The sequence below is a fragment of the Myotis yumanensis genome, unplaced genomic scaffold (genome assembly GCF_028538775.1).
Source record: "Myotis yumanensis isolate MYYU_CA2020_CCGP unplaced genomic scaffold, mMyoYum1.0.hap1 SCAF_4, whole genome shotgun sequence".
NCBI classification, from domain to species: Eukaryota; Metazoa; Chordata; class Mammalia; order Chiroptera; family Vespertilionidae; genus Myotis; species Myotis yumanensis.
The window spans coordinates 100,132,289-100,156,535 of NW_027223755.1; the positions used below are offsets into that span (position 1 = coordinate 100,132,289).

General features: G+C 49.1%; 1 protein-coding gene across 6 annotated transcripts; it reads left to right on the top strand.

Annotated features, from left to right (window-relative positions):
* The first annotated feature begins 109 nt into the window (after positions 1-109).
* Positions 110-23,575, top strand: SLX4 (SLX4 structure-specific endonuclease subunit). Of its 6 annotated transcripts, none has more exons than XM_070413116.1 (15): positions 110-146; positions 2,093-2,852; positions 4,391-4,645; positions 7,311-7,500; positions 8,416-8,634; positions 10,580-10,788; positions 10,907-11,226; positions 11,828-12,041; positions 12,501-12,589; positions 13,493-13,639; positions 14,431-14,600; positions 15,612-17,848; positions 20,697-20,796; positions 21,387-21,794; positions 22,251-23,575. In XM_070413116.1, exons 2-15 carry the CDS (start codon positions 2,474-2,476, stop codon positions 22,645-22,647), a joined length of 5,334 nt encoding a protein of 1,777 aa, XP_070269217.1. In that variant the 5' UTR covers positions 110-146; positions 2,093-2,473; the 3' UTR covers positions 22,648-23,575. The 6 variants fall into 6 exon arrangements, with proteins under 6 accessions (XP_070269217.1, XP_070269220.1, XP_070269221.1 ...); XM_070413119.1 differs by having other exon boundaries at positions 4,391-4,612; XM_070413120.1 differs by having other exon boundaries at positions 2,093-2,804.
* Positions 23,576-24,247: the final 672 nt, after the last annotated feature.

Here is a 24,247-nt window from a genome sequence, read left to right on the forward strand (position 1 = left end):
TTGCGCGCCCCGGCCGCAGAGGAGGACGGGAAGCAAACCTCCCGGACCGCTCTGCGCCTGCGCAGACGCAATTGTCCGCGGGGAGCCCGCGGCGCATGCGCAGGCTCGAGGCTCTCCGTTGAGAGGGTGCCGTGGCGGCGCCGGAGGTAGGAGGGGCCGGGCTTTGGGGCTAAGAGTCTGTAACTGGGAGAAGGTCCAACCATCTCGGGCCTTTTTCGCTCTCCGAAGGCAGAGGACCCTTTCTTGCCCGCTTCCAGCCGCGGGTAGACGCAGGAGCCGCGCTTGGATGGAGGAGGCCGGGGCTGTCTGAAGGGAGGAGAGGTGGGGGCATCCGGATACACACGGAGTCACTGCCCGGGGGTCCGTTAGGCGATCGTAGTTCACCGTCAGGGTCCTCGGCAGCATCTCTTCAGGTCGCGTCCTCTGCCCGTTTGCCTTGTGTTGCGGGTTGAGGGGAGCGGGAGGGTCCGCCCCTCACCTGCCTATTCATTCTGGCGCCGCGGTAGGTACAGCACTGAGTAGGCACAAGTCGCCGGCTCTTTGGAAACCCGCGGTCTCCTAGGAGCCGCTACTTCCTTAAGCAAATGCCGATTGAGTACGTATAGGAGAGAGACTGTCTTAACGACAGAGATGTGGAGACAGGGCTGTGTGGAGGGTGGAGTTTGCTCACCACATCCAATAGGATACAGTTCAGTTTGCTTAGCCTGACGTTCCAAGCACTGGGACCCTGACCTCGGCTTCTCCCTGAAGCCTTCTCTCCTATCCCCACCATCTCTTCGCTCTGATGATAGCAACCTCTTTGCAGTTAAACAAACAATTGTCGATCGCTTTTTCCAAGTCAGGTGCCTGTCAGCCAAGGAGAATATGAAGTAAAATAGATGAATCGGTGCCCTCCTCAAGTTTTGAGCTTAGTAAGGGACAGATAATAAGTAAGTGAATAAAAATATAAGAGCTGATGCCCTGGAACCATACTGCCTGGGTTTGATCCCAGCTCTGCCACTTCAGAAGCTTTGTGAACCTGAGCCAGCTCCTCATTCATGTGCTTGATTCCTTGCCGTAAAGAAGGGATGACAATAGATTCTAAGGAACAGGATTGTTGTAAGGATTCAATGAATTAGACTTGTAAAGCAATTGGACTGGTGCTTGACATGCAGCAAGCATTCATTCAATATCTACTACATATGATTACAACTTGTGATAAATGCTATTGTGAAAACTGCGTGATGAAAGAAAATAATAGAGGTGGAGAGGTTGTACTGAAAGGATGAGGGGAAGCTTCTCTAAGGAGTTACATGGAAGATGTGAATGTCGCTGCCATGCTAAGTAGATTTGAGGTCTGTGTGTCTGCCCAGCTCTGGAAAACTAGATGATTAATCGGATTAACCGAACAGCGGAGATTGCATTATTGGATTTGAAATGAACTTTCTGCCATTGAGTCAATTTTGATTTTGGTTTTTGAAACCCACTAAACAGTGCTGATGTAAATAATCATGCCCATAAGGCCTAACCTTTGCATTGGGCAGCATTCTAGCAACCTGAGTTTGGAGAGCTCTTACTGGGGTGAGAGGATGGGGAAAGGGGCTTTTACTTGGAAAATTGGTTGTATCAATGAAGGATGAGTCTCCTGTGTTCCTATCTTTGTTCCTGTCTCCTGAGTGTTCAAGGGCATATTCCCATTCATTCTCTCTCTCTCTCTCTCTCTCTCTCTCTCTCTGTCATTACATTGCCTGCTGATAGAGCCTCTGATAGTTTTTCTGGATTTGGGAATCATCATGTTTTTGTGGTGACTGCGCTTCATGGAATTCATTCCCCAGATTTCAGCAAAAACAATACTCTTTCAAGATGCCCAAGGTTTTCTGCCTGTGAAAGAACATGCTTTGATAGATTTCTAGACATCCCCCCCCCCCTCCCACCCCCACACCCCTTGGGTTGTGTTGTGATGTCTTATAGGATGATGGCTCTGTGTTAATCAGGCTGTACCTGAGTATTGACAGGGGTATTGATACTCATGTACTCCACATGCTCCTGGAAGAAATGGCATAAAATGACAATATCTGTCTAATTATACTTATATGCTTTTGTTTTTCCACAGATGTGAAATTAAATGAACCAAATGTTCTTTATCACCATGGAGATACTGAAGAATCACCTGAGCAACAAGTTCATATGTATTCTATCTCAGAGGCATCTATTGGACAATAAAACCTCTCAAATGTGAAATTTAACAGAGGGAAGCTTTAAAGATGCTGTTTAACACAGGCGCAATTTGAAGAAAGACATTTTAAATCATTATGGAGGGGAAAACAGTACTTTTTATTCAATTTTTCAAACTCTCCAGGTATCTCAGTGAGAATTAAAGAGGAACCCTAATGAAGCTGGGATTCCGAATGATGCCCAGCTAGGCTCATTCTTCGACCCCCAGATTGACCCTCACTCCTCTGAAAACAAGCTTGGAAGCCTTAACACTGGCCAGATGATGGATGAGTCAGATGATGACTTTAAGGAACTCTGTGCCAGTTTTTTACAAAGGGTGAAAAAGAATGGCACCAAGGAAGTGTCAGGGGAAAGGAAGACAAAAAAGTCCTCAAACATCACTCAGCTAACAAGCAAACCAACTGCTACCAAGAGCAAAACCCTTCAAGGCCCCAGGGAGAGGAAAACTCGATCTGGTAGCCAAGCCACAAGGACAAAAAAGCAAGGGGTACCCAAGTGGCAGGAGAGTGAACCAGCCCCCTCTGAAAATGGAGAGGGAAGTGTGCTTGCTTCTGCTGTGCTCTGGAAGAGTGCATGGAGCACCCAGACAGGTAACCCAGCCAGAAACATTGCCAGAACTTCCACAGAGAAAACCAGAGGTGATTTGTACTATTTTAAACCAAGAGCTGGAAAATTTTCTGTAAAGGGCCATGTAGTAAATATTTTTTGGCTTTGCAAGCCTTATGGTCTCTGTCACTACTCCTCAACTCCCTAGACCCGTGGTCGGCAAACTGCGGCTCGCGAGCCACATGTGGCTCTTTGGCCCCTTGAGTGTGGCTCTTCCTAAGCCTTAGGAGTACCCTAATTAAGTTAATAACAATGTACCTACCTATATGGTTTAAGTTTAAAAAATGTGGCTCTCAAAAGAAATTTCAATCGTTGTACTGTTGATATTTGGCTCTGTTGACTAATGAGTTTGCCAACCACTGCCCTAGACAATTACTTAGTAAGTAAATGAACTGTGTTCCAACAAAACTTCATTTACTAAAACAGGCAGCAGCCTGAGGACCATAGTTTGCCGACTCCTGTTTTAAATGATAGTCATAAAGAAATATAAGCCCTGTGTGAATTTTCCACATGATTATGTTTGGGCCCTCTTCTCTTTCATTTCCTATTAATGTTTACATTATATAGTTGACATGAGTTACATGAACATGAAAATAATGCTGCTTCTCCCATTTTCTTGAATTCGTTCCACAGTGGGTGCCATATGTTTCTGGAGAATCTTCAGTCCTTCCTTTCTCCTCCAAACAACATTTTTCCCTTTTTTGGGTAGGAGGGGCAGTTTGTTTGTAGCTTTCTTACTCTCCTGCCCTTGATGTACTAAACCGTATGTTCAGCATACATTCTTCATGCAAAGCTGAAAACCAGCCTTGCATAGATAATACAGCATTAGGTCTCTGGGCACCTGCATTGTGTTTCTATATTTTTCTCACCTTCACTTCCTGATTTTAATGTTTTTTTTACCCAGTATAGTCAGCATGACCTCTCAGTGGAGTGGTGGTAAAGACTTAGCTCACAGAGACTGTTGTAAGGCTTCAGTAATGTTGCTAAAATGTTGTTTGTCCCTCATGCTCCCTCTGAGAGTCTAGTAAAGGTGTGCATGATTCCCCCAGAAAACTGCACCCCCACAAATACCTGCAAAATTGATGTATAACTTCAGGGACTTCACGGATCCCCACTGGAGGCCTCTGTGGACACCAACTTAAAGGAGAACTTCTGACCTAGAAAGATATAAATGTTTCTCATTAATATTTCTTTAATAACAGTTTAATAGATATCCATATTCTATAAAATTTATTCCTTTAAAGTATACAGTTCAGTGGTTTTAGTATGTTCAGATTTGTGCAGCCATCACCACTACCTAATTTTAGAGCATATTCATCACCCAAAATAGACCCTGTGCTCATTAGCAGTCACTCTTCATTCCCTTTCCTGCCATAGATCTTTGTGACAGGTACATTGGTATTACCGTAAACAGTGAGGTTACCAACAATCAGTCCTATTCACACTTGAGAGTTAAACCTAAACTAGTTGCTAAAAGACCCCTTTGAAACTTGGGTCTGACCTGTATTCGGAGGAAGAGTCTTTTGTTTCTCCCTCTAGAACAGACACATGTGAATATTTTCCTCTGCAGATGCTGCTCCTAACGGTGACTCCCAGCCTCCTCCCTGTCTGACGGCTACGGTGCCAAGTCCCTCCAAACCCCGGGCGGCAGAGATGGTCCTACAGCGAATGCAGCAGTTCAAGAGAGCAGATCCCGCGCGTTTGAAACATGCTTCAGAAGGGTGCTCCCTCCAGCCTGCACTTGAGGAAAACGTTCCAAAGGACCCTCGAGGGGCGATAATGGTGGGGAACGGTATGACAGGAGTTTTCTGTCTTCCCAACAGGCGTAAGTTCTAACACTGGAAGAAAGGGAGTAGGAAGAAACCAACCTTCATTGTGTTTCTGCTGAGGGTGGGCTCGTCTGGCTTTCTACCTTTGCCACTTCGTGTCGTCTAGTCAGAGAACAAAGGGTCTCTTGGGTCATTTCTCACTCAGTTTCTTTGACAAGGTACCTCTTCCTCTTGTTTTAATTTTTAATTTTTTTCATACTGAAAATATATTACAACAAACTCTTTATATCCTCAGCCTAAATTTAACAATTATTAACATTTTGCCATATATTTTTTATGTCTCTATAAATATACTAGAAGCCCATTGCAGGAAGATTCCTGCAAGAATAGGGCTTCACTCCGGTCTCTGCCACTCCTACCCCGCCCTTCTCTGCCACTCCTACCCCGCCCTTCTCTGCCGCTTCTCTCCCGCCCGTCTCCACTATCTCAGCTCCGTTGCTTGGCTTCCTTCTACGGTGTCTTCAGTCTTTGCTCCCAGCCAGTATATGCAAATTAACCGCCATCTTTGTTGGCGGTTAATTTGCATATTGCTCTGATTAGCCAATGGTGGGCGTAGCGAAGGTACAGTCAATTTGCATCTTTGTATATTATTAGATAGGATGTGCTTCTTCTGTACTATATGAAAGTAAGTTAAATACATCATGACACTTTACCCCGAGGTTCTCCTTTATAATCACAACTAGAGGCCCAGTGCACGAAATTCATGCATGAGTAGGGTTCCTAGGCCTGGCCGGCGATCAGGGCCGATCAGGGCCTTCCAGTTGCTGGCCGGGGCCTTCCTTCATTCTGCACTGCTCCCTGGTGGTCAGCGCATGTCATAGCGAGTGATCAAACTCCCGGTCTAACTCCCAAGGGGACATGTTGCATATTAGCCTTTTATATATATAGGTACCATTGTCACACCTAATTTCCTAATATTGCCTGGTATCCAATTCCCCAGTTGTCCCAAGGATAGTTTTTGTAGCTGGTTTCCAATGATTTGTTAGAACTATAAGTTCACACACTGCATATGGCTATAGCCAGTAGTCTGTTAAGGTCTGAACTCTACAACAGTCCTTTTGTCTTGGTTTTGTTGTTTAATCCTCACCCAAGGATATTTTTCCATTGATTTTCAGAGAGTGGAAGGGAGGGGGAGAGACAGAGAGAGAAACATCAATGAGAGAGGGGTACTCCCTATTGGTTGCCTCCTGCATATGCCCCACTGGGGCCAGGATCAAGCCTGCAACTGAGGTACATGCCCTTGACCAGAACTGAACCTATGGGCCAAAGGTCTAACCACTGAGCGAACCAGCTAGAGCTGGGTTTTTTAAATGATACTTTTTGAAGAGTCCAGGATAGTTGTCTTTTTAAATATACCACTTTCTGGATTTGCTTGATTGTTTCTACATGATGTTATTTAACCCGTTCATGCAATCCCTCTGTTGCATTGCACCGAGTAAACTAGAGGTCTCATGGGCTCCAGGTTAAACAGTTTGGCAACAGCGCTTTGCAGGTGTTGTACCCTGCATATTATACCAACCAAGAAACACATAATATCGGTGATTCCATTCTTTATCCCCTAAACAATATGAATCCTCATCTCTGATGAAGATATACAAAAGGATAATAAATAGGAAGAAACTGTACTGACAGACCTATGAGCTAAGGAGCATATAGTCTCTTGGTATTGCACTTGCAGATTTCACCTTAGAAACACTGATGATTCTCAGGCTACCCCAATGGTCCACACAGGTAGCTGGGTCACATCTGCCATGCATCAGTCCTTGAACACCCAAGAGGTGCAGAGGAGTTGCTCAGCCAGTGTGTGAACCCAGCACCTCCCCTACATGTGACTCAGTTGCTTCCATATATCTTCATATAATACCCAATAATGCTCAGGAGAGAGAAGCCACTGCTTTGCTAAAAATATATATATATACACACATATATATAAATATACATGTACATGTACATATACATGGCACCAAAATAAAGCATGATGCTTTTCTGGCTTTGGTGGGAAGAGTGATAGGCCATTAGTAGTATTCCAGAATTGGGGATTTATGAAGTTTTCAGGGCCTATCCCTCATGAACATCGAGGGTTTGCTTCAGCAATATCAGATGTGATAGAGGGCTGCAGAGGTGGACACGGCGACCTTGGGAACGATCTCTAGGCATTTCACTCTGACCTGGTTCTCCCAGAATGGGCAACCAAAGTCATAGTAGTAGGAAAGGTTGAACTTTAAAGAGAAAACTTAGATTTGTTGGAATAGAAGCCCTGTAAACCTGGCATGTCCAAAGCAGCTGACTTTAGCAGAAATGAGAAAAATGAAAGGAAAGTTCTTTAGGACCTGATACTCAGAGTGGTCCTGGACGACCAGTATCGGCCTTGCCTGGGGGTTGTTAGAAATGCAGGACCTTGGGCTCTGCCTGGATCTTTGTAATGTGAACCCTCATTTTAGCAAAGTTCCCAGGTGAGTTTTACACACATTAGAGTTTGAGAAGTCTTATTCTGGGAGCCCCGTTCAGTGCCCCATTTGACTGGATGGTGCCTGGCATGAGGCAGAGTCGTGTGGCGTCTAGTTTCTCCACGTTAAACCCAGTGTCAGTGCTGTGAGACCTGACAGATGTGCCGAGGTCTGAGGATGAGCTCATCCTCATGGATCCTTGTCCTCTCCACAGGGTCTGGGCCCTGGCTTCCTGCCACAGAAAGCGACACTGCAGTGGCCTTGGCCCTGCAGCAGGAGTTTGGGCAGGAAGGAGCCACCACACCTGACGACAGTCTGGAGGAGAAGGGGTTGTTCTTCTGCCAGATCTGTCAAAAGAACCTCTCTGCTATGAACGTGACCCGAAGGGAGCAGCATGTGAACCGGTAAGAGCAGCTCAGCTGTCACCTTTCCCGTGGGCGGGACCAGAGCCAGGGGCCCCTATGGCCTAGTGGGAATCAGATACCTTCCTGTGACAGTAGCACTTCAGTGTTCGTGTCAGCCTGCCCTTGCTTTTTATTTTTTAACAGCTTTGTTGAGATATAATTCACGTATCATACAATTCACCCATTTAGAATGAATAATTAATTCAATGGCTTTCATTTAGTAATGTTCACAGTTAGGTAACCATTCTAATCAATTTTAGAATATTTTCATCACCCCAAAAAGAAAACTTGTACCCATTAGCACTTGCTCTCCATTGAACCCTCCCCGCCCCAGCCTCTGGAAACCACTAATCGGCTTTCTGTCTATCAATTTGCCTATTCTGGGCAGAGTGGAATCAAATACTATGTGGCCTTGTGTGTCTGGATTCACTCAGCATTGTGTTTATAAGGTTCATCCATGTTGTAGTATGTGTCAGTGTTGTATTCTTTTTTTTTATGGCTGAATGATATTCTGTATGGGGAGACTACATCTTGTTTATCTGCTCATCCATTGATTGCCATTTGGGTTGTTGCTACCGTTTAGACATTGTGGATAGAGCTGCTATGAACATGCATTTCATGTGTTTGCTTAAGTATCTGTTTTCAGTTCTTTTGGGTGTATACTTAGGAGTGGAATTGCTGGATCATATGGTGACTCTTAAGTTTACGTTGAATCTGTCCCTGCTTTCTTCGGTCACCTTTGCTAACAGACACCTAAATTTTGTGTCAGGAGGCTGACTACAGGCTGTGTGGAGGGACTGGCTTTGGGGGAACAAGGTTGGGCCCACAGCATGTTCATGTGGATGTGGATCCATGTTTGTTTCAATCCTCCTTGCCAGGGAAGGTGGTTCTCCGGTGTTTACTGTCTCCCTTCAGGTGCTTGGATGAGGCTGAAAAGGCACTGAGACCTTGTGCACCTCAGGTCCCTGAATGCCCCATTTGTGGCAAGCCATTTCTCACCTCAAAGGGCAGAATCAGTCACTTGAAACAGTGTGCAGTGAAGATGGAGGTTGACACCCAGCTCCTGCTCCAGGCTGTGCGGCTGCAAACAGCTCAGCCTGAGGGGACCTGCAGCACACTAGCACAGACATCGAGGTGAGTCAAATGGAAAGGAAGAAAATCAAAGAAGTATTCTGCTTTGTTTTCAAAATAAAATAAAGCCTTATGTATTGTTGTGGGACAATAGATTCTGGAAAGGAAACATAGGTGGAAATCACAGTTTCCACCGGAATTGAGTAGGGGACAAATTCTGCATCCTAGGTGGCTTTGAAATGGTCTGTGTGGGTGTGGGTGTGTCTGTGGACTGTTTTCCTTAAGGTCCTTCCTCCTGAGAGTTTTCTGTTCCCAGGATCCTGCAGCCAGTGCCCTCTGGAGCAGCTAAGAATTCAGTAATTCACTTTACTACATCTATTTCATGTGTAGAACAGCCTCGCTTCCATCTCAGTAGACTGATTTTCATACTATTAATATAAGATTGCTCAGCATAGTTCAAAGAGTTAGTGAGACAGAACCACAGACCTTTAAAAATATTTGCATGAATTAAATGCTTAACTGTTAAAATAGGAGGCCCTGCTGATGACACAAGTCTTCAGTGTGCAAACCACAGGCACACAAGTGGCAGAGGGTCAGCTTTGCGCTGCATTACCCCTGTCGCTATGGATGCCAGAGTAGACCCTAACCTTATAGGGAGCACAGGCAGCATCGGCCCTGGACTGCTGCAGATTTAGGACTTCTTTCCTTGGACGGCTGTCAAGAGCAAAGGGAATCTAAGGGTGGTTTGTTTGTCCTGGCCACTGCCTTGCACACAGGTTTGGCCATGTGAGCTGGGTCAGTGCTGAGATGGGGAGGGCAGAGGCTGAGTCTTCACTGGTGAGCCTGTCTGCATTTTAGCATTCAGCACGAGCATCACAGACGTAAGAGCCTTAGGTGCAGCCTACCCAGTGGCCGGGCCCAGGTATGTTGGGGTGGTTCCTTTTTCTCTTGGAGGCTGTGATTATCGTGCAGGGTTCCCAGATTATTAGAACTGAATTAGGGCTCGCTTCGATCTCCTAAGACAGTGGTTCTCAACCTTCTGGCCCTTTAAAACAGTTCCTCATGTTGTGACCCCCAACCATAAAATTATTTTCGTTGCTACTTCATAACTGTAATTTTGCTACTGTAAATATCTGATATACAGGATGGTCTTAGGCGACCGCTGTGAAAGGGTTGTTTGACTGCCAAAGGGGTCGCGACCCACAGGTTGAGAACCGCTGCTCTAAGATGATACCTGGGATTCTGGAACCATCGCTGGCCCAGCAGAGAGCACGAGCTTTTGTGAAAGCCAGAGGTGCTTCCAGAATGCACTTCAGCTATAGGGAAGGTGATCTTGAGGTTGTCCTTAGTTTCTTTCTCACCTTTACCCTTCTACCTCTTGCCCAGCCTGTTGGAGGCAGCGGGAAGTCTAGGTTCTCTTCAGCCAGAAAATCTTTCAGGAAATCTCTTCCGAACCAAATGAGTTACTGCACATTGGCCTCCAAGCCCAGTGACCAAGGTGGCGGCCCAAGCTGAGAGGCCTTTTCTTTAGACCTTGGGCAGAGGCACTGCCCTGCAGCCCCTGCAGGAGAGAGGGGTCCTTTCATGGCCAATATATCCAGGACCACCTAAGGGGCATCTGAAGTATCAATGGGCAGAAGTTGGTGGGATCCAGGGTGCTGACTTGGAGCCATCGAGTGTTGACTCTACCAGAAGGGTATGACCACATCCAGGGGGTGCAGTACCGCTGCCGGTTGTATATCCACCAAGAACCTGGCTGGGCAGGATCACACAGAAAGACCCAGACCCTCTGGAGTGTGGACTGTGCTGAACTTGTGGCGCAGGATCGTGTGAGCTTGCGTGAGGCACAGGATGGTCACAGTGAGCTCCGGGCACTTGATGCCCCTTTTCTGTTTCCCCCAAAGAGGAGAAGGTCTAGCCCTCTTTGCTGCAGTGGGGACCACCTCAGAACAGGAAGTGCTCTCAGCCTCTGGCCATCACTAACCTTTCTGTTTGGCTGCCTTTTAAGCTTCAGCAATCACGTTGGAGGTCTGAAGCGGAAGGGAGCCCCCAACAAGAAGGAACCACAGAAGAGGCAGAAGGTCAATGAGCCCGAGGTGCTGTCTGAGGACCTGCTGGTGGCCATGGCTCTATCGCGGTCCGAGATGGAGCAGAAGGTTGCACCTGCAGTGCTCCCGCTGGGAACTGCTTTTCCTGAGAGGACAAAACTGTCAGCAGGTACGCGTGCTCACGAGTGGTAGCTCCAGGGGGAGCCTTGCCGTACTGCCTCTGGCTGAAGTTCGCCACTGGGCTCAGGCTGTGTGGATGACTGTTATTGACTGTCACTTGTTTCTAGAGAAGAAGAGTCGAAAGAAGAAAGTACCCCTTACCCCACCGCAGTTGTTAGTCCAGGACTCGGAGACCACAGGAAGACAGATTGAGGATCGAGTGGCCCAGCTCTTTGCAGAGGAAGAAGTAGAATTGTCCAGCACGCCACCACTTCCTGCGAGCAGACTTTTAAAGGAAGAGCTGGAAAAGGCCAGCAGGAGTCTACAACCACCTGAAGGGAAGCGGAACTTTCTGTGGGAGGGCAGCGCCCTGACCAGAGCCTGGGCTCTGGAGTCCTTCTATACGGCAAGCCTGGTGCCTCCCATGGTGCCCCAGCCATCCACCAAGGTGCGCCTTCCCCTCCGAATACATGCAGGGGCGGGGTGGGGGTGGGGGGCCTCTGAGGAGTTGGGAGCTCCAGGATTATGACACTGGGAATCAACAGCTAGGGAACAGAAAGTTCTAGGAGGGGAGGGGTGGGAGGAAGCCTAGAGGTGTCAGCCATAACGTTGTTTCTCTTTGCAGCCACTAGATGGCTTTCCTAGTAAGAATGGGGAGGACCACTGGTTCCCAAATGTATTATGTTCCTGGAGAGTTTGTTTAAAATGCAGAGTCCTAGGCTCTGCCCCCAGGGGGCTGACAGAATCTACCTGTGATGGGGCCCAGGAACCAGACAAGCATGATGCAGGTGGTCCCAGAGTCTGTACTCACTCGCTTGAGACCATTTAGGTGACATTAGGAAGATGGAGGCCCCCAGGGATCTTTCTGCAGATGTGATACCACAGGCATGGACTTCGCTGTGACAGAAAGGCCTGCTGACAGATGGAGATGAAGAAAAGCTTTCCAGGGTTGTGCTGGGCTATGGCTGGCACCCTCACGTCTGGGTGGCGGCTGTTACGGCAGTCTTGTGGTCACTCTGGCTTCCAATTTCTTTCACGGTCTCACATAGGAGCCCACGCTGCCACCAGTGTTGTCTAAACAGCCACAGCTGGGCGTGTGCATGCCACCTGCCCTCCATAGTGCCAGTCCCAGGAATCTGTCACCCTCCGCCAGCCAAAGGGAGTACCAGGCCCTGCAGGACCTCATGGACTTGGCAAGAGAGGGGCTGAGCGCCAGCCCATTGCCCTGCAGCGGGGGTTCTGCTGACTCAAGGGGGACCACAGGTGAGACACAGGATGGGACACCTGGGCCAGCCCCACCCTGTGGGCCCTCGCCTCCCTGTGACCAAGACCATGAAGGCAGCTCATTTTTGAGGTTCCCTGGCTCATCCCCGTATGATGGGGAGAAAGTGCAGTCTGTAGGTGTTTTCATTTTGTTCTCAAAGGTGAATGTGAGACAGGTAAGTCTATTGCCATTTCCTTAAATTTAACCAAGGACAGAGCCGTTTATCCAGAGCGAGTGACTGGTGGGCTAATTCTGTTTATTTTACTGCTTGTGCCCCTCTCTGTTGGAAGTGGGTAGTGGTAAGAGTGGTTTGTGGGCTTCACTATCATTGAAGAAGTCTGACTGAAGAATTTCCCAGGCGCCTTTGGGGTCAGCTCAGCCCACAGTTGATGCTCTTTCCCTGGAGGCTGACGTTGCCAGGAGGTGATGTTCTTTTAACCTGTGAATCCTTCTCTCAGGGATGGATCCATTGCCCGGTGGCCTTCCACTGACTGGGTTTGTCCTGCCATCTGAGGAGCAGCGCCTGGAAATGGGCAGCCAGGCTTCGGTAAGGAACTTTCTGTGGGCCTGGCCCTGTCCCAGCTTCAAGCCTTTGTACGAGTCCCCTGGTGCCCTTGACAGTATTTGAGCTGAGCCAGGCAAGAGCCCACAGGAGCCTCCTGTCCCCCTGTCGGGGCTCCACCATGAGGCTTTGTCCCTTTTGTCACTGAACTTATGGGGGCAGCTCATTTGCCAAGCCTGGAGCCTGCTTGACTGGGAGCCCAGAGGGACCACCATTACTCTGTGAGATCCCCTCATTCAACCGACTGCTCTGTGCATTTGTTTCTCAACGTTTCATTCATTCATTCATTTATTCATGACTCACTGTGCCCCTCCAACATGCTGGTCCTGGGCTGGCCTCCCCCTAAGAGTTCATGCTCTCAGGTGATGAATTGGTGAGAAGTTAGTTTTCCTTAGAGTGGATGTCACCTGATCAGTATCACACTAAGTTCTGATGACCGTGGCACACAGAGGAGGGACTTGGAGCTCCTCTCAGCTGGGTCCCTGAACCATGTGGACAAGGGGGCCTGTCTGCTACACCGGGCTGGTAAGTTTCTTTACAGGGCCACACAGCGGAGTTTGTGAAACACTAGGCCTAGCGCACACAGCCCCCAGCAGCCACCACTGCTGCAGCTTCATCTTTATTAGCATAGCCACGCCTCTCCACTTGCTGGTCTCTCCCATTTTAGGCCAGGCAACTCAGTGTGATAGAGAATTTGAGAAGTTAGTGTTTTGTTGTTCTGTGTCACTTGAGTGACTTAAGGTAACTTAAAGGTGGACCCTAATGTAGGAACCCTATTGAGAGGAGAGCGAGGGTCCGCCTGCCCACTCTACACCATCCCAGTTGGGGAACTTGCACAGGTAGAGAGGCAAGTGACAGATGGGAGTGACGGCTCTCCTCCTGTTTCAGCTCTCTGTCGGTTTGCTGGTTGCTGACTTCAGTGCCATGGTAAATAACCCACACCTGAGTGATGTCCAGTTTCAGATGGACAACGGGGAAGTGCTGTATGCCCACAAGTTCGTGCTTTATGCCCGATGCCCACTTCTCATTCAGTATGTAAGTACGTGCTGAACAAGCTGCGCCTCCGTGCAGCTCCTGCCATCCCCCTTGAGCCTCTGTCTTTCTCCGTTGACCTCCCACTCCCCCGTTTCCCTTTCCCTCTCCTTGCCTCTCTGCCCCTCTTTTCCTCATCACTCTTTGCTCAGTCTCTCTGTCTTCCTATCCTCCTGAGCTACCTCATTTCTGCTCTCACCCCTCTCCCTCCCTGCTCTCACCCCTCTGCCCTAAACGTTTTTTTCCTCTTTGTTGCCATAAGGTTACACTTCCATGGAGAAGACATGTTTGAGGTTAGGAAGTGGTCTGAGGAAATGACCTCAGGATTGGGAAACAGATTTCTTGTCCCATTCAATAAAAATCCTCTCCTCCTCCCCCGGAATTGTTTTTCCCCCTCTATTTGCATAATTATGAAGACTTATAATTGACCTCTATAAAGTTGAGCTGCTGACAGACATTTCTGTGTTGACTTATGTTAGACTTGAATATTGTGTTGTTGGAATCCAAGAAACTGCTGTTGGTCTCTCAGAAAGTTCTAGTGCCTTTGATATGTCTGTCAAGAGGGAGCCAACTGGATTCTTGAGCGCCTATCCCTGATTTGATTTTGAAACAGAGAAGTTTTACAGCTTAAACTGCAGAACTTCTAGTCAACAAAATGGAGTGACACTGGCTAATGCTCATCCCTGGACTAAGGCTATAAGAGTAGAGACTCACAGGACCCACCCAAGACCATCTGCTTCATCCCAAGTCATGACCTTCCAGTCCGTAAACCTTTATATTTATTTCACCCTCAGGTAAACAGTGAAGGATTCTTCGCTGTAGAAGATGGCGACCTAAGGACCCAGCGTGTCCTGCTGAGTGATGTGAGCACGGAGGCTGCCCGCGCGTTCCTGCATTATCTCTACACTGCAGACACTGGCCTGCCTCCCCAGCTGACCCCTGACCTCAGTTCTCTGGCCTGCAGGTCCGCATTGTTCTTTCCATTTACTTCATGGCTTTTGACATTAACTGACAAGGATTATCAGGTTGATGGCTCATGGGAGGATCAGGGCTAAGTCCTTTCTATCACTTTTAATCCCAAGTTTATGCCCAGTGGTGACTTTGAACAAGGCGTGTTGATAGGAAGTCTGGAAAGAAACGGACCCTTGCAGCAGAGCCGAGGCTGCTTGAAGAGTCCTCTGCTAGTCATGTGGCTTTTAGCTATCGAGGCGTGATGAGAGGGTGTCCTCGGCCTCAGTTCTTCCCAAACACTGCTGCTCCTTGATTGTCCACCACTAAGATCAATCAACAGCAGTCCTTTCCCAAGTCCCAGAAAGTAGAAAATGGACAGAAGGTTTATTCCAACTCCCATGAATTTGCACCTACCCAGCTTGTCCACACCAGTGTCTCATGAGAGGTGGCAAGTCGTTCAGCATAAAAGGTGTTCTACCTCCTGACAAGGTGTGAGGGCCTCTGGGATAAAACGTGTTCATCCAAGGCCATGTCATCCCTCCGGTGCTTTCTTAGGAAAGCAGTGGCTCAGCCTCCAGGGTTTTAAATGTACTGATGAGACCACGGGACCTTCAAGCAGGTGGGAGGCTGGCGCACTCATTGGCCTGGGCTGACCCGTGACAGGTTTAGCCTGCTTTCAGTTTGCATCAGTTACGGTGCTTTGGGTGCCTTTCAAGGCAGCATGTGCTCCCCAGTTTTGCAGCAGCAACAGCTGCTATTCAGCTCAGCCTGATGTGCCCCTTTACATTTGCCAAATGGAGTTAGTGAGCCCTGCCTGAAAGTCTCATGAGTCTCTGTTTCGAGAACTGAGTGGCCTGGGGTGTTGCACATGCACCCTAGTCACAGGAGAGCAGGGAGAAGGCCAGGACTGAGTCACGATTGTCCTCCCTGTGAGGACTTCCTCTCCAATCCTTGCCTGTGCCGGAAGCATCAGGCGGCAGTCTCTGTGTAGGATGGTGACGATGCATGGCGTTTCCTATTGCAGGTTCGGTGTGAGTGAGCTTGTTCACCTGTGCAAACAAGCATCTGTCGTGATGGATTCAGAAGGCAGCCAGGAGGAGAAGGAAGATGAGGATTGTGAAAGCAGAGCGGAGAATTTCCAAGAACTCTTGAGGTCAATGTGGGTGGGTGAAGAGGAGGAAGCAGAAGCCTTGTTGAAATCCGAGGGCCTTGAAGAAGATAGAGAAAAGGTCAATGAAGCAGAAATGGAAGAAATTTATGAATTTGCTGCTACTCAGAGAAAGCTGCTCCAGGGGGAAAGAGCTCCAGAGATCAAAGAAGAAACTAACCAGTTTGGGGAGGACAGTCCAGGTTCTAGGCGAATCCTAGCAAGCGTCCAGGTTAAAGAACAGTCAGAAAATACAGAACAGATGGAACCGTCTGGGCAGGGAAGAGATGAGTGCATCGCCAAAAGAAAAAATGAGAGACAGTCCATGTTCCTGCCACTCGAGGGCCAGTGTTCAGATGGAGAGGAGGAAGCAGAGGCCCCAAAGGCAGCCCTGGATCACACCAGCTCCTCTCGCCCCTCTCAGGGCCGCTGGGTAGAGGAAAGGGAAGGACGCTTTATGCACTCAGTTGATGATGATGATGAACAGCCCTTTTCATCAATTCCAGGAGGGTACCCTGAACCATCCCAAATAACAAGTGATCACAAGAGAGGCAATGGCACTATCAAACAAAGGCGGGGACAGAGCTCTCATCGCTCTACTCGCCGGCAGGCACCTCCATCACAGCCATGCTTCATCCCATCACAGTCCCCTCCGGGCAGGAGTCCACGCCAACCACACCCTCACCCTCATCGCAAAAATGACATGTCCCCACCAACGCCCCAATCTCAGGGCAGAGCTTCCAGGGTGGCCTCCCAGGATACACCATCGAAGCAGAAGAGGGGCCGGAGCCTCCTCATGCTGTTTAACCATCCAGACTGCCAGAAAGGCGAAGAACGTGGTTCTGTGTTGGAATGCAGAAATAAAGGGGCCCTGACCTCACCAGAAAAGTCTCCATCCATTGACCTAACTCAGGCAAAACCTGGCCAGCAGAGCTCCAGATCTCAGCAGTCTCCCTCCAGCGTGAACAGAGAAGATGAGGTTATCCTTTTATTGGATTCAGATGAGGAGCTAGAGCTAGAACAAACCAAAAAGTCAGTTTTTAATGGTTCCCTGGAAGAAGGGAAAGTTTTAGAAGTTTGCCCCAAGTTCTCTGACCTGTTCTCCGTCATTGATGTTGATGCAGATCAGGAACCTTCCCAAAGCCCACCAAAGAGAGAGGCCCCAGTGCAGCAGGAGGAGGGGCGGCCGTCAAGGAACCCGGGCTATGTGGGTGGCAGAGAGTCCCCCCCGCTGTTCTGTAACCGCGAGAGCAGCCCGGACGAGGACAGCACCACAGAAACCTCGTGGCTGGTACCTGCCACCCCCCTCGGCAGCAGAAGCCGCGAACACTCATCACAGACCCAAATCATGGGTCTGGGGTCCAGGACTTCAGCATATGAAATGGCTCAGCTCCAGCCCAGGGCCCCATTAGAAAACAGGGATGGACCCAAGGCCGCTAGTAAGTTTTCAGCAATTGTGCACCAGACATCGTCATCCTGCCCGGTCCCTGTCAATCGCAGAAGCCCTTCCAGCCCCAGCCCCAGGCGCCACAAGCACTTTTCTGTGCTGGCTCCCTGTCCAGCCTCAGGAGGCCTCACTGATTTCAGTGGGCAGTTCCAGAAGCGCTCGCTGCCCAGGCCGAGCCTGCCGAATCAGGCCTCAGTGAGCGAAGTGGTGGAGGTGAAGGACAGTGACGATGAGCAGGAGGTAGCCTCCCATCAGGCGAGCAGCAGCCCCCTGTTGGACAGCGGTCCCCCCATTCCAACTGACGACTGCTGTTGGCATGTCGAGCCCCTCTCACCAATTCCGATTGATAATTTGAACCTTGAGCGGACTGGCCCCCTGAGCACCAGTAGCCCAGGCAGCAAGGCCAGGGAAGCCCCAGACAGTGGTGACTGCCACTCCCCAGCACTCCTGAGTACCACCCCCATCCGAGGAAGCTGCACTGGCCAAAGGAAGTCTCAAGAGAAATCCCCTCAGGCCAGCTCCCCTGGGAGCAACAGGCTGAGCTTCTTGAATTCAGCTCTCTGGGACGATTGGGATGGAGAAGAACAGAAGTCTCCAGAGGCCCTTTCTCTGACCCAGACACCGAGTGCTGATCGAGCTCAGAAATCAAAAGGGTTAGAAAAGCCAAGTGAGTAGTGGGGAGAGTTGTTTATGTTTTACATTCTTTTACACTGAGGGCCCTGGAGGAAATCAGTAATGACAACAATGGGGTGGTGATGCTGAAGGGCCTGCTGATCTGTGACAAGCCCCTTCCTTGCCTTCTAGAATCTTCTCCGTAGTTGAGGAAGAATAGGCTTGCTATCAAACACACACTTCTTAACCAGTAAGTCAGAGCTTTCTAACCTTGCTTGGACCCTACAGCTCACCTGGGCACTTGTTAAAAATCCCTGCCTATGGACCCCACTCCAGAATACCGAGCCAGCACCTCTGAGAGACCCAAGTGTCGGGTAGGCCTTAAGACTGGGCAAGTGCAGTTCCTCACAAAATTAAACACAGAATTGCCATTGTGACCCAGCAGTTCCACTCTGACATATATATCCAAAAGAATTAAAATCCAGGACTCAAGCAGATCCTTGTACACAAATGTTCACAGCAGCTCTATTCACAATAGCTAAAAGGTGGAGCCTTAGCCAGTTTGGCTCAGTGGATAGAGCATCGGGCTATGGACCAAAGGGTCCCAGTTCATTTCCAGTCAAGGGCACATACCTTGGTTGCAGGCTCCTCCCCGCCCCGGGCCCTGGTCAGGGTTCATGCAGGTGGCAGCCTCTTGATGTGTTTCTTTCACATCGATGTTTCTGTCTTTCCTTTTCTCTTCCACTCTCCCTAAAAATCAATGGAAAGATATCCTCAGGTGAGGATTAACATACATACATACATACATACATACATACATAAATAAATAAAAAGGTGGAAACAACCCAAGTCCCTCAACCTATTGAATAGGTATATAAAATATGGCCTGTCCAAATAATGGAATATTATTCAGCCATAAAAAGTAATGAAGTACTGACACATGCTACAACATGGATGAAACTTAAAAACATGTTAAATGAAAGAAGCCAGTCACAAAAAACCACATATTGTATGATTCCATTTATTTTTTTAAAATATATTTTATTGATTTTTTACAGAGAGGAAGGAAGAGGGATAGAGAGTTAGAAACATCGATGAGAGAGAAACATCGATCAGCTGCCTCCTGCACACTCCCTACTGGGGATGTGCCCGCAACCAAGGTACATGCCCTTGACCGGAATCGAACCTGGGACCCTTGGCCGACGCTCTATCCGCTGAGCCAAACCAGTTAGGGCTGTATGATTCCATTTATATGAAATAACCAGAATAGTCGAATCCATAGAGATAGAAAGTGGATTATTGGTTGCCAGGAGCAGAAGGGAGAATGGAGGTGGGGGATGACTGCTTTCGGCTACAGAATTTCCTCTGGGGGGATTAAAGCATTTTGCAACTAGATAGAGGTGGTGGTTGCACAACACTGAATACACCAAATGCCACTGAATTACTTTAAAATGCTATTATGTGAATTTCATCTCAATTTCAAAACAACAGATGAGGCTGTGAGAGGCCTGTTATGGGCCTCAGTGGAGGATGCCACTTCCCAGCTCATTTCAGTCATAGAGGAGAGTCAAAGCACCCAGTGTAGGCTGCTCAAGGTGCTGCTCCTTCCCCAGCCGGGCAGAGCCAGGGAGAGCCAGGAAGGGCAGGGTGGCACTGAGCAGTGACTAGTAACAGGGAAGCAGAGCTTATGGACAGAGCATCTGCCTTGAACCCGATGTTTCATTTCCTCTTTAAAAATCCTAGACCAATTGGGCATCGTTGACCAGCACTTTCGGCCTTGAGTGGGCGTCTGTCTGAATTCCCTGGGGAACTTCAAAAACAAGTGGCCAGGCCCCACCCCAGAGTTTCCGCTTCAGGAGGTCTGGGGTACGACCAAGAATTTGCATTTCTAACCAGTTCCCAGGTGATTCCATGAGAACAGCTGTAGTACACTTTAGACTAAGGGGCCTTAATCTGAATTTGAGGTGACAAACTCTCCAAAATTATATATTAAAATGTGCATTTTTTTTAGGAGTAAGCCTGTTGAGTTTATGGGAGCCTCAGAGGGCTCCATGCTCGTAAAAAGGATAAGAATCAAAGTCCATTTTTCCCTGATTTTCACATTTATCTTTTAAATACCCATTTCTTTTTTAAAATAACAGCTTTATAGAGACATTTTCACATACCATAAAATTCACCCTTTAAAATGTACCATTCAGTGGTTTTTAGTATGTTCACAGTATTCTGCAACCATCACCACTAATCCCAGAACATTTTTTTAAAATATATTTTTTTATTGATTTCAGAGAGGAAGGGAAAGGAAGAGAAAGAGAGAAACATCAATGATTAGAGAGAATCATTGATCAGCTGCCTCCTGCACACCCCACACTAGGGATCAAGCCATAACTCAGGCATGTGCCCTGACCAGGAATCTAACCATGACTTTCTGGTTCATAAGTTGATGCTCAACCACTGAGCCAAAGAACGTTTTTATCACCCCAGAAATAAACCCTGTACTTATAGCAGACACTGCCATTGCCCCGTCATGCCAGCCTGTGGCAACCACTCGTATGCTTCTGCCCCATTCACTCAGCATCAGCATTGCACAAGGTCGCCATGGCCCTTATCATGTGCCGGGTGATGCTTTCTAACAGGAAGACATGATGCCAGAGTCAGATTGTGAGAGGGTGGACATAACTGCTCTTACAGAGCAAATGGACTGGGCTTTCTTCAAGTACATCTTTCTCTTGGTTACATCAATAGGGTCAGAAAAGGTAAACCCAGGTCCCTCCTACTAAAACATGTGTTTGTTTTGTTCTTTTTTTTTTTCTTTTTGGACTGTGCCTTATTTTTTTTTAAAATTTATTTATTCATTCATTCATTCATTTATTTATTTATTTATTTATTTATTTATTTAATGGAAGGTGCTAATCGGAGGAAGAACTTGCCCCCAAAAGTGCCCATAACGCCAATGCCACGGTATTCCATCATGGAGACCCCAGTACTAAAGAAGGAACTGGACAGGTTGGTAGTGTTCTTGAAAGCTTGCTCATTAGTGGCCCCTCCTTCCTGCAAGTGACCAGGCCTAGCGAGGTTGTGAGATGTAGGACCCATCACCAGATCCACCCTGGGCTCTGGTGTGGCGGCCGCTGTGGGGTGGGGAGGGGGGCGGGGGGGGGGCATGTGTACCTACCAGCTCTCCACATGCTGTTCCCCAAGGACCCAGGCCCTAAGACGCTAAGAAATGAGGCTCCTCCAGGTTACCCATCAGGTGACAGGTTTCCGTATGTCGTGTGGGTGGAGATGGGACTCTGGCCTTAACAGTCTGAGTAAGGAGACATGATTTTTTAAAAGAACATCAAAACCATCCTGTCGTGTGAATGCTGCTCTTCACATTGGGTCCAGGGAAGTCATCGCCACCACCATTGTTCAGCACATGGGGAATGGCCCTTTTGGAATATTCTTCAGAGTAAGCTCAATTGGCACACAGGGTAGACACTAACCTCTGAATGCTCATAAAAGTCAGGCATTTAAGATTTCAGTTACACCATGAAATTAATTATTTGTTGAAAATTGTTTGCTCTTTGCTGAAGTTCAACTGTTTCTCCATTCAGGTTTGGGGTACGCCCTCTGCCCAAACGCCAGATGGTCCTAAAACTGAAGGAAATATTCCAGTACACTCACCAAACGCTGGAGTCAGACTCTGAGGACGAGAGCCAATCCTCACAGGCACCCCTAGAGGCTCCTCGCAGCCAGACCCATGCCACCAAGACCTCCAAAGCTTCAAGGGCAGCTGGCCATGCCAGGCTGCAGGCCACATCTGACCCTGTTCCCCGAAGGCCCAAGGGACCAGCTAAGACCAAGGGTCCCCGACATCGGAAGCAGCCTGGTGGAAGTATCCCCGGCATGTCACCAGCCAAAGAGGTGCCTCTAGACCCTGATGGTGACGCCCAGCTCCCGGCCTCCCAGGAATCCACAGCCACCTCCGTGGACAGCAGTGACAGCTCATTCAGCTCACAGAGGTAAGCAGGTCAAAGGACAGGGCCAGTGGCTTCCTAGGTCCTTTGACCAGTGGGTCTGAGCATTGGCACAAGTGATGCCTAATGGCGGATGTTCAGAAGCCCCAGTGCCTTCTGGGCTTGAACTACAGAAAATCCAGGTGGGTTTCAAAGGCAGTCCCCTGCGCAGTCCTTTGAAGCTCCCACATCCTCAACCTGCAGTGTGCTCCCTGGAGTGGGGCCAGCCCAGCATGCCTTCTTGATGGGAGCCTGCTGCCATCGATGGAAGTTTCTGGTGGAGGACAAGATCCTGCTCAGGCCAGCAGCTAGAGTGCCAGGGACCCAGCACTGGGGGTTCATCCATGCCATGCACCAGCCCCACAGGGGACAGAGAAATACTTCTTTCTTCAAATAGGCTCCTGGTCCTGGGGGACTGACGGGAAGGGGTGCCGCAAAATAGTAATACCTGGTTCTTTTCAGTTCTTCCTGTGAGTTTGGAGCAGCCTTTGAGTCTGCAGGAGAAGAGGAGGAGGGTGAGGAGGGGGTCAGTGCTTCACAGGCGGCTGTCCAGGCAGTGGCCACGGAAGAGGCAGTGAGGCGCTACATCCGCTCCACACCTGCACTCTACCGCAAGGTCCTGCTGTACCAGCCCTTTGAGCTGGCGGAGCTGCAGGCGGAGCTGAAGCAGCAGGGCATCCGCATGGCCACGAGGAAGCTGCTGGATTTCCTGGACGCCCACTGTATCACCTTCACCACCGCTACGGCCCGGAAGGAAAAGTTCGAGAGGAAGAAGCGGCAGCCCCCGGGCAAGAAAAAAAGAGGCAGAACTGACGGTCCTGTCCGCCGCTCCCCACCCATGCCCGTCAGCAGCCTGTGAGGGACTGCGGCCCCTTCAGCCAGCCAGGCCTCCACAAACAGTTCTGGGCCTTGGGACCATATCTGATCCCTCTGTGAAAATGATGACCAACGTGGATCAGCTTCCTTTCCACTCATTTCCTGGGATGGTACTCGGAGCATGTCACCCACTGGATTTAGGGCCCCTGGCCTCCTCCCTCTATCAGTGCCCACTATTTATCTCCCTTTAACCCTGTTAGGCCAGTGTGTGTTTCAGAAGGGCCTCTGCCAGCTGGCCAGGTTGACTTGGCACATCTTTTGCTCTCTACACCATCAGCTGCAGTATGTCCATTCCTGAGATGGATACCCAAGTCCAGTCTGCCCTGTCCATCTTCCTTCTCAGCACTGGTTCTGTAATCCCAGCCTCCACCAGCAGACCAGGTGTCCACAGGCCTCCCACCCTTCCATGCCCCAGGTACTCTGCCGGCCCAACCATTCTGCCCAGACACCTGTATTGTCACCAGCACTCTCCAAACTGGCCAGTGCAGAAGGGCCCAGCCCAGCTCTGAAGTCCGCAGAACAAGCATGTTCTTTGTGACTTGGTTTGGTTGGTGTGTGTTAAAGCTGCCTCCAACCTCAGGAGCAGTGAGGCACAGGTAAGGCCTGGAAAAGAAGAGTTTGGGTCTCTGTATCCTTGTGAACGTCTTGTCTGTTTTAAATACAGTGTAGTCCATTTTATATGATGTGCAATAAAAACAAAATGCTTTATGAAAACCTTCTAACTTCTCCACTCTAGAAAAATAAGGAGGGAAACTGCCATGAGCATCACCCACAGCTCCCTGCTGTCCCCGAAGCATGTCTGCAGAAGGCCTTGGAGCCTGTTCTTTACCTCAAGGGGTAACCCAGGCCTTCTGGCCCCTCATTTCGCTTCAGTTCTTAGATAATAGATGTTCATTCATCCACACAACTGTCTGTCCATACAACCACATTAAGGGCCATTACCAGGTGCTGAGCTCCAGCCTTGATGCTCAAAGGAGGCCCAAGCTCAGTAGCCTCACCTGGACTTTGTCACAGATACAGGTTAAGGCCGCCAGACCCACTGAGTCAGAATCTACATCTTAATTGGATGAGCTTGTGAGGCCTGCTCTTGCCTGGTGCAGGGTCCTGGGAGGGAGGGGAAAAAGGGAGGAGACAGACGCGCTTGTCCTGTGCCCGGCATGAGCATTAGTGCTCAGGTGGCCTGAAGGGACAGCTTCCTAGAGGGGGGTTTGTGAGCTGGGCCTCAGACATGCAGCATTCAGGGAGGTGAAACGGGGTTCCTTGAACACACATTGTGTCCTGGCTTGTGACCAGGTGGAGAGGACAGAGGCAGGCGATTAGAGGGACACCCGGGCTCAGGTCATACAGCTACTGGCAGATGCTGCTTTGATCAGACTCAAGATGGAGTCTGGCCTGTTTTAGAAGGAAACACCTGTTTCTTACATGAAGAGCCGGACCTCTCTCCCCTGTATAGGTTGTTTTAGAGACGTGAGATGGAGTTAGGAAGGTAGGAGGCGACGCGATCCCTACTCAGCTTCACTGCTCCGTGACGGAGACCGTGGACCTGGAGGTGCAGCTTTGGGTGAGCTCCCCTGAGAGAGAGG

Bases quoted from the DNA above. Each gene is read 5' to 3' on its own strand.
- SLX4 (XM_070413116.1), top strand. From the start codon at position 2,474: ATGATGGATGAGTCAGATGATGACTTTAAGGAACTCTGTGCCAGTTTT. The intron at 12,590-13,492 runs GTAAGGAACTTT...CTCCTGTTTCAG, and splicing joins AAATGGGCAGCCAGGCTTCG to CTCTCTGTCGGTTTGCTGGT. The intron at 20,797-21,386 runs GTTGGTAGTGTT...TTCTCCATTCAG, and splicing joins CTAAAGAAGGAACTGGACAG to GTTTGGGGTACGCCCTCTGC.